The 18,111-nt window shown below is 46.1% G+C and overlaps 1 protein-coding gene across 1 annotated transcript in view; it reads right to left on the bottom strand.

Annotated features, from left to right (window-relative positions):
- LOC147747796 (dimethylaniline monooxygenase [N-oxide-forming] 2-like) overlaps window positions 1–18,111 on the bottom strand; it is a 387,231-nt gene that overhangs the window by 242,786 nt on the left and 126,334 nt on the right. Inside the window, exon 2 of the mRNA XM_086955934.1 lies at window positions 9,985–10,123. Within this exon, the coding sequence (XP_086812060.1) occupies window positions 9,985–10,116 (132 nt within the window). The 5' untranslated portion in view covers window positions 10,117–10,123. The remainder of the gene's footprint in view (window positions 1–9,984; window positions 10,124–18,111) is intronic.

Here is an 18,111-nt window from a genome sequence, read left to right as displayed (position 1 = left end):
GAGATGCCTCGCACCCGGCCGTGCCACCACGAAAAACGGAAAACGGGACAACCAAGCGGAACGCGGCAAGAGAGTGCAAGCAGCGCGAGTAAACGCAGAAACAATGCGGTAATCAAGCAACAAACACAAGCAGTGCAAGTAATATGAAGCGCAATATCAAGAACAATAGTAAGGTAAGAAACACTTAACTGGCTGCGGAGCAGCAAAGAAAGAGGAAGTGGGATTGTCTACACGTTTATTTATACTACAAGACTCTATGGTTATCACCCAAGTGTTTCTGGGTAATGTGGTTTTTTACTTGGCTGCTGGGCATTTCAATAAAGAAATGAGACTAGCATAATCGGAGCCTCCTGTCCTGCAATAGAATTTTATCACGTCGCATTCATTTTTAGCATCAGGAGCTTGTTCCACGCTGTAAAATCAGCACGAGCTGCACCACGTGCCAGAGCGTGCTGCCTCTTTCTGCTGTTCAAGTAGAAAACCCTTGATTAGATTTTCTACTCAAGTGGCAGGTTTCTGAACACGAACATTAGCGAACTGCCGTGACTGCACGTGTTGATAAATCACGCCTGGACTCGTCCTAGCGCTTGATTTTCTCGCTCATGATCACAACGTAGCATTCGTAAGATGCACGTGTGAAAAATTCTGCCACGTGGTAGTTTGCAGTGTGCTTTTGGAACCCTGCCGGCAGAGCGGAGTTTACTGCCTACCTCTAATCTTGACTTCATTGATGCTCAGCCATTAAAACAACAAATTACTGAAGTTGTTTCTTGTTCATAAATGTATAGGCCCTGACAGAACCATCTAGAAATTAGAAAATGTGGATGTTTTGAAGCTTTGGTTTTGATTTGTAAAAACAAATGTCCTGCCTTTTTGAAAGACTTTAAATTATTCCATGTGCAAGGCCAACAGGAGAAAAATGTCCTGCTTCGCATTCATTTCATGTTGCACATTCAATGTGTTTTAGGGCTCGCCTGCTGTGCGCATGCGCATAGCTGGCGAAGCTCTATAGGGGCTTAAATAAGCTTTACCTAGACTGGCGATTGACTGGCGATTTGATGCTGTTCCCCATGCGCTTTTAGGTCAATGCGCAAGCGCATTGACCTAAAATGCGCGTGCACATCATCAAATCGCCAGTCAATCGCCAGCAGCACTCCTCCACTGCTGCTTCACACCCTCATGCCGCTCTCCCCGCTCCGCCCCCTCCCCTGCCCGCCGTGTTGCATTTCTCATCCCCCCTCCCCACAGCAATTCCCTCAGCCGGCCGTACTTTCACTTTGACGGCCGTGTTCTCCTCTGCTCAGTGATAGTACTCCCTTATGCACTAAGGCTGCAGGCTTTCACTGTGATTATAGACTTCGAAGCAATACGCCTGTACTGTGAGAGTGCAGGTGTTTTGCAATATTGTGCATGACTAGTGCAAGGATGGTGACCTATTGCTTCTTGTTAGGGTGCACTAATACACATGAACACCGTGAGGGTAAACAGATGATGCCTGGTTTGATGGTGAACGGATCATTCCCCGGCGCATCCTTGTGTTGTACTTGTGTGTCTTTGCGGCCACTTGATGCCGTATTGCTCCACTGTGAATCTTGTGGATCCCCTTGTGGGCCTCTGGTGCACGTTGTCATGTGACATGTGTGGCGCTCTGTTGCCTTCGGGTCCAGCTGGCGGGATATCGAACTCACAACAATAATATTAATGAAAGACAGCAATGTAAAAAAGTACCTTCTTTTCGAAGTTTCACAAAAATGAGGTTCATTTTCATTATTCTCCTATGCATCCTTGTGTTATACTTGTGCGACTTTATGGCCACTTAATGCTGTATTGTTCAACTAGGACTCTTATGCATCCCCTCATGTGCTCTTGTAAACGTCATGGCATAACATGTAAAGCGCTCTGATACCTTCGGGTCTAGCTAGCGCTATTTAAAACTCAAAAGAATATATTATATTTTTGTGCTAATGTTATTGTAAGGTCTTAGGAGAGGCTCACACCTCAATGTCAGCACTAATTAGCATCCATCGCACTCGCCTCCAACCCCACCCCCCCACACAACTTCCTCCTTCAGTTCCATTTCACTGTCTCTTTGCTTCATCATCAGTGCCTGGGGAAACATTGGGAACAGAAAAATACACCTTTAAATCTTAAGACATGTTACAACTGTGTGTGTGGGCACAGAGTCCCTTTGATGTAAGGTGTGATACGTGCATTAATTCAGATTTATCTACTGACATCAGTTGAAAAACAAAAATAGAAAAACTGTTTTGCCGACTGTCCTGGAGATGCTACCTCCCTCTATTTGCAAACCTATAGTAAAGGAGCCCCAAAAACACATGATAGGAAATCATACAATGGCTGTACATGTCTCCAAAATGACACAATGGTACTTTCCAAACGCGCGTCAGCACATTTTTTTGTGTTTCTTGCACATTGTATGTCATGTTGCTTATATGTTCATTTTTAGCCCAGTGTATGATTGCATTGTTTTTTCATTATATGTTTTTCTCTGTCTTTGTCATTTTGGAGATATGTACAGCCATTGTATGATTTCGTATCACTCTCTTAAATGCCTACATTATACCAGTCTTAAACATGATCAATAGCTTCAATCTGGGCTAACATATTTACGCTGATGATAATCATATTCACTTTAGGATATTCAGTTAACTATGTGCCCTTACTGTTGTGTCGGGCAGTTGGTCAGCCACGACACTCTCGGTGTATTTTATTGATAAGATGTGGGTCAAACGTGCTCAACAATAATCACAGGAGCCTGCGCGCTGCTTAACTATCGGCATTACACTTACCACAGTGAGAAGAGTCGGTGTCGGACAAGGTAATATTTTCATGTTGGAAATTGGCTTTTGAAATAATCGAAGTTCATATGTCTGTTGTTCTAAACCACAAGTACTAGCTGTGTGACGGATTGGAACGCCGCATCCACCACCACCACCTCATCCACCATCACCACATCCACTGCATCCACATCCACTGCATCCACCACCACCGCATCCACATCCACCACCACATCCACCACCACATCCACCATCGCATCCACCATCACCTCCACATCCACCATGACATCCACAGCCACATCCACCACCACATCCACCACCACCACATCCACCACCACCACATCCACCACCACCGCATCCACCACCACCACCGCATCCACCATCACCACATCCACCGCATCCACCACCACCGCATCCACCACCACATCCACCACCACCACCACATCCACCACCACATCCACCATCACCTCCACATCCACCATGACATCCACCACCACATCCACCACCACCACATCCACCACCACCGCATCCACCACCACCACCACACCCACCACCACCACCACACCCACCACCACTACATCCACCACCACATCCACTACAACCACCACCCCATCCACCACTACCACCACCACCGCCGCATCCACCACCACCACATACACCGCATCCACCACCACATCCACCACCACATCCACCATCACCACCACATCCACCATCAAATCCACCATCAAATCCACCATCAAATCCACCACCACATCCACCACCACATCCACCACCACATCCACCACCACATCCACCACCACATCCACCATCACATCCACCACCACATCCACCACCACATCCACCACATCCACCACCACATCCACCGCATCCACCACCACATCCACCACATCCACCACATCCACCACCACCACCACATCCACCACCACCACATCCACCACTGCATCCACCACCACCACATCCACCACCACCACATCCACCACCACATCCACCACCTCATCCACCAACGCATCCACCAACGCATCCACCACCACATCCACCACCACATCCACCACCACCGCATCCACCACCACCGCATCCACCACCACCGCATCCACCACCACACCCACCACCACTACATCCACCACCACATCCACTACAACCACCACCCCATCCACCACTACCACCACCACCGCATCCACCACCACCACCACATCCACCATCAACACCACATCCACCATCACATCCACCACCACCACCACATCCACCACCACCACCACATCCACCACAACCACCACATCCACCACAACCACCACATCCACCAACACATCAACCATCACCTCCACATCCACCATGACATCCACCGCCACAGCCACCACCACATCCACCACCACCGCATCCACCACCACCGCATCCACCACCACCACATCCACCACCACCACATCCACCACCACCACTACATCCACCACCACATCCACTCCAACCACCACCCCATCCACCACCACCGCATCCACCTCCACATCCACCGCATCCACCACCACATCCACCACATCCACCACCACCACATCCACCACCACCACATCCACCACTGCATCCACCACCACCACATCCACCACCACATCCACCACCACATCCACCACCACATCCACCACCTCATCCACCACCTCATCCACCAACGCATCCACCACCACATCCACCACCACCGCATCCACTACCACCGCATCCACCACCACACCCACCACCACTACATCCACCACTACATCCACCACCACATCCACTACAACCACCACCCCATCCACCACTACCACCACCACCGCATCCACCACCACCACATCCACCATCAACACCACATCCACCATCACATCCACCACCACCACCACATCCACCACCACCACCACATCCACCAACACATCCACCATCACCTCCACATCCACCATGACATCCACAGCCACCACCGCATCCACCACCACCGCATCCACCACCACCACATCCACCACCACCACATCCACCACCACCACCACTACATCCACCACCACATCCACTACAACCACCACCCCATCCACCACCACCGCATCCACCACCACATCCACCATCAACACCACATCCACCATCACATCCACCACCACATCCACCAACACATCCACCATCACCTCCACATCCACCATGACATCCACCGCCACAGCCACCACCACCACATACACCACCAACACATCCACCACCACCGCATCCACCACCACCGCATCCACCACCACCACCGCATCCACCACCACCGCCGCATCCACCACATCCACCACCACCACCACATCCACCACCACATCCACCACCACCACCACATCCACCACCACATCCACCATCAAATCCACCACCACCACCTAATCCACCACCACATCCACCATCACATCCACCATGACATCCACCACCACATCCACCACCACATCCACCACACCACATCCACCACCACATCATCCACCACCACTTCACCACCGCATCCACCACCACCACATCCACCACCACCACCCCATCCACCACATCCACCACCACATCAACCACCACTTCCACTGCATCCACCACCACCACATCCACCACCACCACATCCACCACCGCATCCACCACCACCGCATCCACCACCACCACATCCACCACCTCATCCACCACCTCATCCACCACCTCATCCACCACCTCATCCACCAACGTATCCACCACAACCACCACATCCACAACCACCACATCCACCACCACCACATCCACCACAACACCACCACATCCACCATCACCACCACATCCACCATCACCACCACATCCACCACCACATCCACCACATCCACCATCACATCCATCACCTTCACATCCACCATGACATCCACCACCACATCCACCACCACATACACCACTTCCACCGCATCCACCACCACCGCATCCACCACCACTGCATCCACCACCACCACATCCACCACCACCACCACATCCACCACCACCACATCCACCACCACCACATCCACCACCACCACCACATCCATCACCGCATCCACCACCACCTCATCCACCACCTCATCCACCACCGCATCCACCACCACCACATCCACCACCGCATCCACCACCGCATCCACCACACCCACCACCATCACTTCCACCACCACATCCACCACCACTTTCACCACATCCACAACCACCACAACAACCACCACCACATCCACCACATCAACACCACATCGACCACCTCCACCACCACCACCACCACCACCACCACCACCTCCACCACCACCACCACCTCCACCACCACCACCACCACCACCACCACATCCACCACCCCCACATCCACCACCACATCCACCCCCACATCCACCACCATCACCACCACATCCACCACCACATCCACCACCACATCCACCACCACCACCACATCCACCACCACCATATCCCCCAGATCCACCACCACCACATCTACATGTGTGTGGCTCTGTGTGTGTAGGTGCAAATGCAATGTTCTTGGATTGTCGTCACAATAAAATACACTGAACATAATCTTCATAAAAGTTATTTCCAAACGTTTAAGCTATTGCCATTATAAATTACAACTTTTATTTAATTATTTACAAAATTAAAAGCCATTGTTATTTGTAATATCAATACATCTAAGTCACGTAAATACAACACACATTGCATTACAAATGCTATAGGTGTCACATTTGCAAAAGTTAAAACTATTGACATTGTAACTGACAAAGCTATTAATTTTGCTACTTTCAAAACCAACACATAAATAAAAAAAAGTGTCATTTACAATACCAATAGCTCAAACTTTCCTAATGCGAGACCTATTGCATTTCCAATGCTTGTTAAATTATCTGCGGCTGCATAAATCACTTCTAGCTGAATGCTGGGCTTTGTTGGAAATGTTATTCTGAGCTGAAACAACTTATTTCTTTGAACTTATTCTGATATCGATTCACGCACCCATGCTGTGTAGTTCTGCCAGAAATACAATAAGGCACATGGGATTATTTGCATGTTTGTTGTTTATTGTGAAAGCGTGAATAGAATGTACTATTCTTTGTGCCAACGAGCTACTCCCACGTTTTACTGGCTATGTGCTTTCACAATGCCGTAGTTTAATTGAACCCATGCTTTTACCGTGCCTTAGGATGTCTGTGATTCTGTTATTTCTTCTTTTGCTTTGCCATGTTTTGGTAAATTCTGTGTTTTTGCCTTGCCACTGTTTTTATTGATCTTAGACTTTACATTGCAAGGGTTTTCTGGTCTCTGCTTTGGTTTTGTTAACTGCAACTTGTAATTTTCTTTCCTTTACAATGATTTGGTAGTTCCTATGCACTAGCATTCCTGTGGTTTTGTGGATTCTGTTTTAGAACCGCTATCGTTTTCATCACGTCAGCTGTATTTCCCTATTCATTTGCCGCACCCTGGTCCGTCCGTCGGATGCTTTCGCATTTTAGCGGTTTGGTTTCACGTATGTTTTCTCTGTGCAATGTTCTTGACTGGCCTGTGCGTTAATCTAATCATATATTTTTTAACTATGTCACGTTTTTATTGATTATAGAGATTCACCTTGCCAAAGTTTTGTTGCTCTTATGATTTTCCCGAACAGCAGTTTTGGTGTTACGTATTTACCTCTCAATAGTTTTGTGTCCAATAATCTATCCTTTGTGTGGATTGGCTAGCCATATGTTTTTAACATGCGCCTTTGTAGGGAAATACACAACATTAAGGGACACATTCACGACTCACGAGGTGTCTTAACGTGATAAAGAAACGTATTACTTGAGACTATCAAAGAACAACATGATCTTATTGACTATTCTGAAAAACGATATGAAGGCAAAACCTTTAGGGCCATATTTATGGCTAAGTCACCCAGTGCAGCACAGAAAGTCACCTTGCTGCACTGCGTGACGGGGAAAGTGCATGAAAGTGCAGTTTTTAAGGCAATACGCTTCATTTCTGCCTTTTACCCTGTGCTGGAGCCCTTTTGGCAGCCTAGCGCCTATGGAGGCACACTCAAACCATAGCGCAAGGGTGCCTGCATTGAACGCAGGATTGTTTTTGTGCAGGAAGGGACACGTTTCTGCACAAAAACATTCCTGGAATGCATATTCCTCTTTGTTATGTGGTCTGTTGAATGCAACCCATATAGGAAGAGGAAGTAACAAGGAGAAATGAAGATATTTCTCCTCGTTACACTTCAGCTAAGAAGTCATATCCTTTTGGTGCATTCCCAGGTCTACCAGTTGTGGTAAATCTGTGAATACATCAAAAACTATGGGAGTTGCGTGGGAACACCAACGCAACACCAATGGAATGCCTTCCCAGGGCAGAGTAAGGCAGCGTTGCTTAACTCCAGATTTATGGAGCTAACCAGGGCCTTGCATGGCTTCATAAATAGCATGTAAGGTTTGTTCGCTCTTTCACTACCTACCTCATATATTGGCCCCTTGGTTTAGGAGTCAAAGAAGCTTGGAACAAGTGGAGATCTGAGATGCAACAGCAGCACAACCACTGCTATTGAAGAGAGTAATGAATATCACACTCTTTCCTCAGACCGTCCTCACGCAGGGAACTGGCACCAGTATGTGGAATTTGAGATCCTAGAAACTGGGGCCATATTACTAATTTGCTCGGCAATGAGCCTTTTGGAGGGAACTATTCAGTTCCAGACCAACCAAAGCCTCACAGACAAGAACTAGAATGCGCTCTATGAAGCGGTGAATTGGCACTCCAAATTATTACATCAGTGGACACAGCACTTACGCAAGTGCTGAGCAATGATAAATAAGTAAAATCTCCATGCTTTCACCTAGCCATTATTTTGCTATTGGATGCTTTCACTTGTTTTCTTTAGTCCTATGCTTCAGTCTGACATATTTTTGTTTCTTTGCTCCTTCCTATACGTACCTCTTGCCCTGGTTTTGATCTTGCCTTTTGCCCCTATTTAGATCTAGCCGCTTGCCCTGGTTTTGATCTTGCCTCTTGCCCCTATTTAGATCTTGCCTCTTGCCCTGGTTTTAATTTTGCCTCTTGCCTTATTTAGATCTTGCCTCTTGCCCTGGTTTTGATCTTCTGAGCATACCCTGCCAACTTATGGCGAACAAAGCGGTACAAAAGGGGGTGGTGATGGACTGAGCATCTGAACCAATCAAACACTCACACCCAGTCAACAGATCTGGGTTTAATCCATCACCGTTCTTTAGCCCACTCTGCCACCCCAGTTCAGACATGGCCATATGCAAATCAGTCTGACCCTGTGCCTCATGGGAACAGTCCAGCCCGAACTGCCAAGCCATGCCTTCCCTGGACCGGAAACAAGCTTCCGAGGATCGGTTTCTGGCATTTCAGACGTCTTCAGCCCGGGTTGCTTGAATCCAGTGGCAAAGTGAGCAAGGGACTCACGTCTGAGCATACCCTGCCAACTTATGGTGAACAAAGCGGTACAAAAGGGGGTGGTGATGGACGGAGCATCTGAACCAATCAAACACTCACACCCAGTCAACAGATCTGGGTTTAATCCATCACCGTTCTTTAGCCCACTCTGCCACCCCTGTTCAGACATGGCCATATGCAAATCAGTATGACCCTGTGCCTCATGGAACAGTCTAGCCCGAACTGCCAAGCCATGCTGCAGTCATGGCTTTCAGTTTTTGAAAATCCGTCCCGCACGCAATTTCGCAGACGCGAAATGGCAGAAAATCCGCAAATTACACGAACGGAATTTACGCTCATGCTTAGAAACTATACATTCGATATATCAACTGTCATATTCAACTCCATTTAAAGGTTATCAGGAAGGCATTAAACTGCCCTCAAAATAAATGTCCTTTCTCTCATCTTAGGAGTACAGCTTTGGCATAAATAAGCGTTCGATGCAGATCACATAGGGCTTCCCTACAAAAAACCTTTCATTGGTTCAAAACTTCGGATAATAAAGGCTTATGTATACACCTTAAGGAACATTTAAGTGTGGGACGGCTCACGAAAAGAAGGTTTGCATGCATAATCCAAAGAGTCTTCGGGGTATCTGTTCTATGATTTCGAAGGGGAAGGACCCTCAAGACCTGGCTGTTCGAATAAGCCTCCGGGGCCTGCAAGCACCTGGATATCCTATTGGGTGATTAGCCACACTTTATAAATCCTGATTGAATGGAGGACTGAAATTGAAAGGTTTTGCAGATTTTGTACTCATTACCCAACTAACTCTTACCGTGAACCTCCAGAGACCTCCAAGGTCTACACTCTGCTCGAAGCAGACAGGATCCAGACCCTCATCCAGGCAGCACTTGATAGCGGTTAGACCACTGGGTCCACATCCGATCACAGCAACTCTCTTCATCATGGCTTTCCTGTATCAAGACAGTATTCAGTCAAATTCACATGTCCTTTCAGTGCAAGATTAATTAAAATCTTTGCAAAAAGTCTGCTAAAACCATTAAAGAAACAATTTGCATAAAGACACTTATTGTTAAAATACATTCTTCAGCATTCAAGGGAACACATTGGCAGAACCACCAAAATCACTGAAGTTCATACAAATGGATTCTTACTCAATACATGTAATGGTGGCAGGCTCTCAATCAGTGTATGAGGTGCTGTGGAATACCGGCAGGTTCTCACTCAGTGAATGAGGTGCTGTGGAATGCCAGCAGGTTCTCACTCAGTGTATAAGGTGCTATGGAATGCCGGCAGGTTCTTACTCAGTGTATGAGGTGCTATGGAATGCCCGCAGATTCATTCTCAGTGTATGAGGTGCTGGGGAGTGCCGGCAGGTTCTTACTCAGTGTCTGAGGTGCTATGGAATGCCAGCAGGTTCTCAATCAGGGTATGAGTGCTATGGAATGCCGGCAGATTCTCACTCAGTGAATGAGGTGCTATGGAATGCCGGCAGGTTCCTAATCAGTGTGTGAGGTGCTATGGAATGCCGGCAGGTTCTCAATCAGGGTATGAGGTGCTAAGGAATGCCGGCAGGTTCTCACTCAGTGTATGAGGTGATATGGAATGCCCCCAGATTCATACTCAGTGTAGGAGGTGCTATGGAATGCCAGCAGGTTCTTACTCAGTGTACGAGTTGCCATGGAATGCCAGCAGGTTCTCAATCAGGGTATGAGGTGCTATGGAATGCCGGCAGGTTCTCACTCAGTGCATGAGGTGCTATGGAATGCCGGCAGGTTCTCACTCAGTGCATGAGGTGCTATGGAATGCCGGCAGGTTCTCACTCAGTGCATGAGGTGCTATGGAATGCCGGCAGGTTCTCACTCAGTGCATGAGGTGCTATGGAATGCCGGCAGGTTCTCACTCAGTGCATGAGGTGCTATGGAATGCCGGCAGGTTCTCACTCAGTGCATGAGGTGCTATGGAATGCCGGCAGGTTCTCACTCAGTGTAGGAGACGCTAACACATTCAGACAGATGTCAATGAAGATGTCTGTGGATAAAATGCCATAAAGTGCGTGCATGCATGCAGTGCAACAGGTTTTCCTATGTTAAATACAGAACTTGTCCTGGATTATAAAGAGCAATTTTTCTAATATTTGTGGCTGTATTTGCTGAATTCAGGTCTTTTATAATAGCCTATAAGATGGCATCAAGTCAGTCAGATGACCATAAAAATGTCAATAAGATATAAAGTGCATGCGTGCGCACTGTGCAAGTAGATTTTCTGACTATGTTGAGCGCAAACTTTTGCTGAAATATAGAAAGAAATGCAACCGGTCAGATGTTCAGGGCTATGTTTTCTGGATTCAAGGCCTCTATGATAGCTGGTTTACACGTCCGCCCCCTCCTGTTGAACGACCTATGCATTAACTGCCTGCGAGCTTCTAAGAGCATGGTGCAAGGGCATATACTTTGTAGAAGAGATTATTTTACTATTGTGAAAAGCCCACAAACACATTTTATAGGCCGATTGTGCCCCTTCAGTATAAAGTCCAGTGTTAGCAAGCCCCCAAAGAGAGACGCCATGAATTTGCTCGAGATATATTTTTGAGTAGTTTGTTTCCATACACATCTATTTTCCTATCACATTATATGTGTTGATCACCATCAAGCACGACTGTGTTGCGCTACTACATTTTTATACTTCAATCAACTCAGCTCCTGAGCACTGGTGGTGTGGGTTTATTTGAATACCGTATGGGTCACACACAAATTCTATAACTCCTTCGGCTGTAATGTGTCTAGGAGTTTATTCTAGAAGGTAATGGTGAGCCAGGTTCTAGGATCTACTAGGTAATTCTTGCTAGTTAAAATAATCTAAAGTGCCTGGCTTTGATTCTGTCAGTTTAAGACAGAATATAAGAAATGCACACTGTCTTGCAATAGTTAGACTAAATAGGTCAAATTCTATACAGCCTTGTTCTAGGGAGGCTGTATTTGGCAGAAGAAATATGGATTTGTACATTTTAACCATCAGGGCATTCAGAAGCTTTGCGTATTCTCCCAGCATATTTATACTCCCATATGCTATTGCTGGTAGTAACTTTGCCTTCCTGACCTGGAAGATTGGTTTTAGGCTGGGACCCCACAGATTCTTAGAGAAAGCAGCACATGCACATTGTTGGGTGTGTGCTTTATTCTTGATCAATTCCTTTAGGTGTGCAAAGTTTCCACTTGAATCAATTCACACACCTAAGTACCTATATTCTGGCACTCTATTAAAGTATTCACATCTCAGCTGCCAGGTTCCAGTTTTGATAATTCTCTTTACAAAAATGCTAATCTTTGTTTTTGTCAGAATGACTAAGAGATTGTTGGTTCTGGTATATTTGCTCAGTTTATCGTAACCACTGAAGGCCCACTCTTTTTCTGCTTGATATTACCAGATTGCTGGAGTATAGCAGACTGAGGGCCATATGCATCAACACATTTTCCCATAGACACATAATGGGCAAAACTCTTTGATGAATCTGGCCCAGAATAACTTAGATAGCAGACTTCCTCCCAACTTTGGGGGATGAGTATTTACAGACTCCAAAGTGATGCGAGATCCGATATACATATTGAAAAGTATGGGCGCTAAAACAAACTCTTGTTTTAACCCTATTGTAGCATTGATTTTTCTGGAGAGTAATCTACCATCACTCAGTTTTAGCCTTGCCCAGGTATCCATGTGCAGCGATTCTTTGGCCCTCAGCAACTGTGCTGCGATTGCCATGATGGTATCTTTTTCCACAGAGAATACCTTCGGACCCGGTAGAAAGCTGCTTTAAAGCAACAAAACACATTTATATTAGTGTTTACGAACAGGTGGTCTGGTTCATAAGACTGGAGATTTCCATTAGATGTGAAGTGCAACCTTGATTTTGTCGAAACCCTGTCTGGTTTGGGGGTATTAACCCATTTTCTTCTACCCAGCATTTAAGATTTTCTACTGTCCTATTGGATTTAAGCTAGCCTTGCTGATGAGGGAGATACCCTGACACCAGTCCTAGGATGCTTGCTTCCGATCCAGGAGGTACCTGGCTTGACAGTTCGGACTGGACTGTTCCTCTGGGGAGTAGGATCAAGAGTGATTTGCATATTGCTGGGTCCAAACTGGGGTGGCATGTGGGGCAAAAAAACAAAGGATTAAACCTAGATCTGTGACTGGGGGTGAATGTTTCATTTGTTCAGCATTCCTACCATCATCTGTTCTTTTTGCTCTCGTCACCCTAAGTGGGAAAGGTATGCCCAGATGTAGGTTCTGTGCTCACTGTTCTACTGGATTTAAGATAGCCGGGCTGAGGAGGGGTGATACCATGAAACCAATCCCTGGATGCTTGCTTTTGGTCCAGGGAGGACCTGGCTTGGAAGTTCGGGCTGGACTGTTCCCATAGGGAGCAAGGTCAAGACTTATTTGCATATGGCTGGGTCCAAATTTGGGTGGCGTGGTGATCAAAAATATGATGGATTAAACCCAGATCTGTGACTAGGGGTGAATGTTTGATTTGTTCAGCATATCGTCCATCATTTGTTCTTTTGGCATTTTGTAATTAAACGGGACGAAGTAACGTATCCCCATCATGCGCAAAAAACAGTTGAATCACTCTCCCTTCACCCCTCCCTCTAATTTCACTCCTTGTGAGACACTGTCCTTTGCAAAAGTGATCATGAATAACGTCCAGAAGATACAACCCAAATGATACTTTAAGAATCTGACCAAAAAGGAAAAAGAAGCAATCAAGATCTTGGCGAATGATGCATTCATAACCATAAAACCAGCAGAAACAAGAAGGAGACATTGTCATTCTCTCCGGAATGGACTACAGACAGGAATGCCTAAGATTATTTTGTCCTCGGATGCTTGATTCCGTTCTGGGAAGGACATGGCTTTTGTAGTTCGGACTGGACTGTTCCCATGGGGCACAGGGTCAGAGCTGATTTGCATATCGCCATTGTCTAACCCAGGGTGGTGTGGAGTGCAAAAAAACGATGGATTTGGGCCCAGATCTTTTGACTGGGTTGAATGTGTGACATTGATCCACATTCGGTCCATCACCTGTTTTGTTTGCAATTAAGATTATTTAGTGACACTAAACATTACCAACCCATTTGCCATGATCCTACTCCTAGATTACAACAGAATATCATGATCAATGAAGCAGGATTGTCTGGTTGGATTATAAAAAAATAAGCAGATTTTCTAGTTAACCAACAACCTATAATATCTTATTTATATTCTCTTCCCAAAATACACAAGGAAAGAAGACCACCCCCAGGCAGGCCGATTGTCTTTAGGATAGGTTCTTTGCTTGAACCCATATCCAAATGTTGTGATCATTTCTTGCAACCCATCCTTGAAATAACTCTGGCATTTCTGAGATATGCTAAAAATGTTTTAACCCCTTGGCCGCGGAGCGAATCCGCCGTGGCGCTGGGGTGATGGGGGGTGAGCGCAGCGCTGCCATGCTTGTTATGTTATGTTATGTTATGTTATGTTATGTTAAGGTGTGCTTGTAGAGCGCACTGTCACCGTGGGTTTCCCGGCGCTGATCTGATGCTGAGGGGACAAAGGGATTTAGCTGGATTGTGGGAAAAGCCAAGTTTTTAAGGATTTACGAAATTGAATGAGAGAATTGGAGGTTTTGAGCGGGGGAGGATGTGACAGAACCACGACGTCATGAGCCACGGGCAGCGTGCACTCATGACGGCGTGGTTCCATCAAGGTCCCGCCCACTCAATTTGCCTGAACTGGCGGGGAATTAATGCTCCATGGGTGGAGCGGCCGCAGCATGACGGAACCACGCAGTCATGAGCACACGCCGCCCGTGGCTCATGACGGCTTGGTTCCATCATAAGCAGGCAAGGGGTTAAAATAGATTTGAACCATCAGTACGCGAGGGACTACTGAACACCTTATTACATTGGATGTAGAAGCACTCCATACGAATATTCCACAAGATGCCACCCTCTGAGTTATTGATAAAATACCTAGAGCTGAGGTTTGGGACTCTACCAACCCAGTTCATTTTATTATGGAGTGTGCAACCCTAGCCCTCACCAAGAACTTTTTCTAATGTGAGAACCAAATATATCTTTAAATCCAAGGGAGATCAACGGACAGCACATTTGCCAGGGTCTAGCATGTTTATACATGTACAGCTTCGAAAAAAGAATTATACTCTATTCCAACAACTCTTTTCTGTATGGTATACAACTGTGGCAGAGATTAATTGATAACATTATTATATAGGGGAACTCAGCATATATACAGGAATTTAACAGGTGGATTAATGAACATGATCCTTATTTGAAATTTACAGAATCTCTCTCAGACAAAGAACTTCCAGTTTTGAACCTAATGATAACCATTGAAGATGGTCAACTGAGTGCAAGAACATTTTATAAAACTACAGACCAAAATAGCCTCCTCCTTTTCAATAGTCATCACCCATGATGTTTAAGAATTAATCTTCCATTTGGCCAGTACCTCAGAATTAGAAGAAATTGCAGTGATATTTCTACATGTAATATACAGGCAAATTACCCGATCATCAGATTACGCAACCAAAACTATCTGGATAATATTATTAACACTGCATGTCAGAGGGCTCTTAAAAATCACAGAGATGGCATTTTAGCACCCTGAACCAGAGATGTGCAACCCAAACTGACGTGTAACCACATATACTCCATCATCAAACATGATCAAGATCCTCAAGACCTTCTGCACCTCCATCTTCTGGAGGCAAGTTCTACAAGAGCAACCATGTGAAATGTGCATTTTGAACCGGTCCTCTGAACTTCTTCCAGGTAGGCAACTGCTGTCTCTGCTGCAGTTCCTTTTTTTGCCCTTGAGCCTCAGGGGTAATTTCTAGAGGCAGACAGATGTTTTCTGTGACAGGGCCATGTGGGTCACCAAGAGATAAGCACAACCAGGTCTGAAATTATGTTCTGAAATTTACCATCAATGCATACTCAGTATTTTCACTACTTAGGTAGACATGTAATTGCCAGTACAGTATCAAACAGTTAAGTTTTATCACCTACTGCGATTCTAAATGAGGCAATTTGTAATGGTAAAACAGTGAGCTATTTGTATTATGGCTTAGTTAACCCCTGTAAAATGTCAAGACTGTCCACTGTCACTTTTTCAGCAAAGTAATGTGCTTCCTTTCTTCTGGTTTTTCTTTTGGTAACAACACTAATATAGAATTGCATATACTGAAAAATCAATATAGTGGTTCCCTGTCTCAGCTCTATGGAACTCTCTATTGGTCCCCAACTCCATCACTGGCTCTTCCTGGCCAATCCAGTATATCACAAAGAAAGTCTCCTCACCTGAGCCAACACTTGGCCTGGGGTCTCCTCTTCAACCTGGCTGTAGTGAGGGTGGAAGCGCCCTCCTAAGAATGACTTAAGTGTTAAATAGGACTTTTGTTCTGACCGACTTTTTCGGCCCTCCTTTGAGGAAGGAGGATTGGAAGTGACTCTAATCTATTACCATTCTAGTGCAAGGGTTAGAACCATAAACAGGGCCTATCCATAGGGCACAGTAATGCTCTTTCGTACCCTTTTCCTTAGATCAGGGCTTATAAACTTATGTTAGGGGATAGATTCATTAGTATTAGTTATAATCCGTCCTTTTGCAAGAGTGTTAGTATACCTTCTATGGAGTTATGCTTATTTCGGGCCTTGTAGGCCTCAAACGGGAGAGACTCCATCTTGCTTTCTGCCCCGGCAGCTTGAGATGCTTCTAGGTCAAGTGTAATGTTTTAGTTTCGAAGTGTTGTTCGCTTGGAGAGAACCGGCTCAGGCTGGCCCTTATCGAAAGACTGTATTTTTCTCCACTCCGAAGACACAACATCAGGCCAGCCGGCTGGGAATGTGTCCTTGGTACGGGGAGGTACAAGAATTTGGTGGGCGGCAGGTTACTGGCAGTAACTTTCCATGAAAGGACAAGCTTCCATATTAGCGAAAGCATGATGCAGTGAGTCAGTCAGTCAGTAGGCGGCAGCTAGCCGTTAGCATCAATGCTATTAATTATTTCCAGGCAGACAGTCGCCATTTTGAAGTCCGAGAAAGATCGAGAACCTGATACTCTCTTAGAAAGATTGAAGTTATTTTAGTTGGAGCAGCTGGCGAGCTTTGACCCATACGATCAGAGCATTTCGAATGAAGCAGTTAATCAGAAGAACGAATACCAGAGTGGCTGAAACTAAATTATAAGATCGAAGCCGAGAAGTGGAGATGGTCCGTGATTGAGGGGAGAGAGGAGTAGTGCAGAACAGCCAGAGAGAAAGCAGCTAATGAAAGGAAGGTTCCAGTGACTTGGAGGGAAGCAGAGAAGACAGAGCATAGCGGTGCAGACGTGTATCCGTGACTGCCAAGGTGTGACTTTAAGACGAGCCAAGGCACAGACGAGAAGGGAACCTAGATGACTGCCGAACCCCGACTTCACGTTAATAAGGTGATATCTGCCCATATTCTATAGTGTGCACATTCTAACCTTTCACTTTCCTTTGCAGGATATATGTCATAGTATTGTATTGTTCTTTTTATGATCATTGTAATAAAGATACCCCAGTTCTTAGTGAACCAGCATGTGCCTCGTATTCTTGTTCAATCAGGGTAAACTGCTCTTCTAGTCAGGCATTGTTTTCATGAACGGATGTAATTCCCGGTCTGGTAAGTAGTGACTGAGCAATGAGGGAGAGAGGGGCCCCTTAAGGTGAAGAATAGATTGCACATCCTCTAATTTGGTAAGTTGTTGTATACTTCATCATATTGTAGTATCATATCCCGAGTAGCCAATGAGAGATTCCTTCCAAGGGTATTCATAGGAAAGTGGTCGTCGTTGGTAAGCGGCGTTAATGAGAACACCAGGCGGGAAACTGGTGCATAGGTCCGCCGGATTG

The sequence above is a fragment of the Lissotriton vulgaris genome, chromosome 1_1 (assembly GCF_964263255.1).
Source record: "Lissotriton vulgaris chromosome 1_1, aLisVul1.2, whole genome shotgun sequence".
NCBI lineage: Eukaryota > Metazoa > Chordata > Amphibia > Caudata > Salamandridae > Lissotriton > Lissotriton vulgaris.
This window is presented reverse-complemented; position numbering and strand designations above follow the sequence as displayed.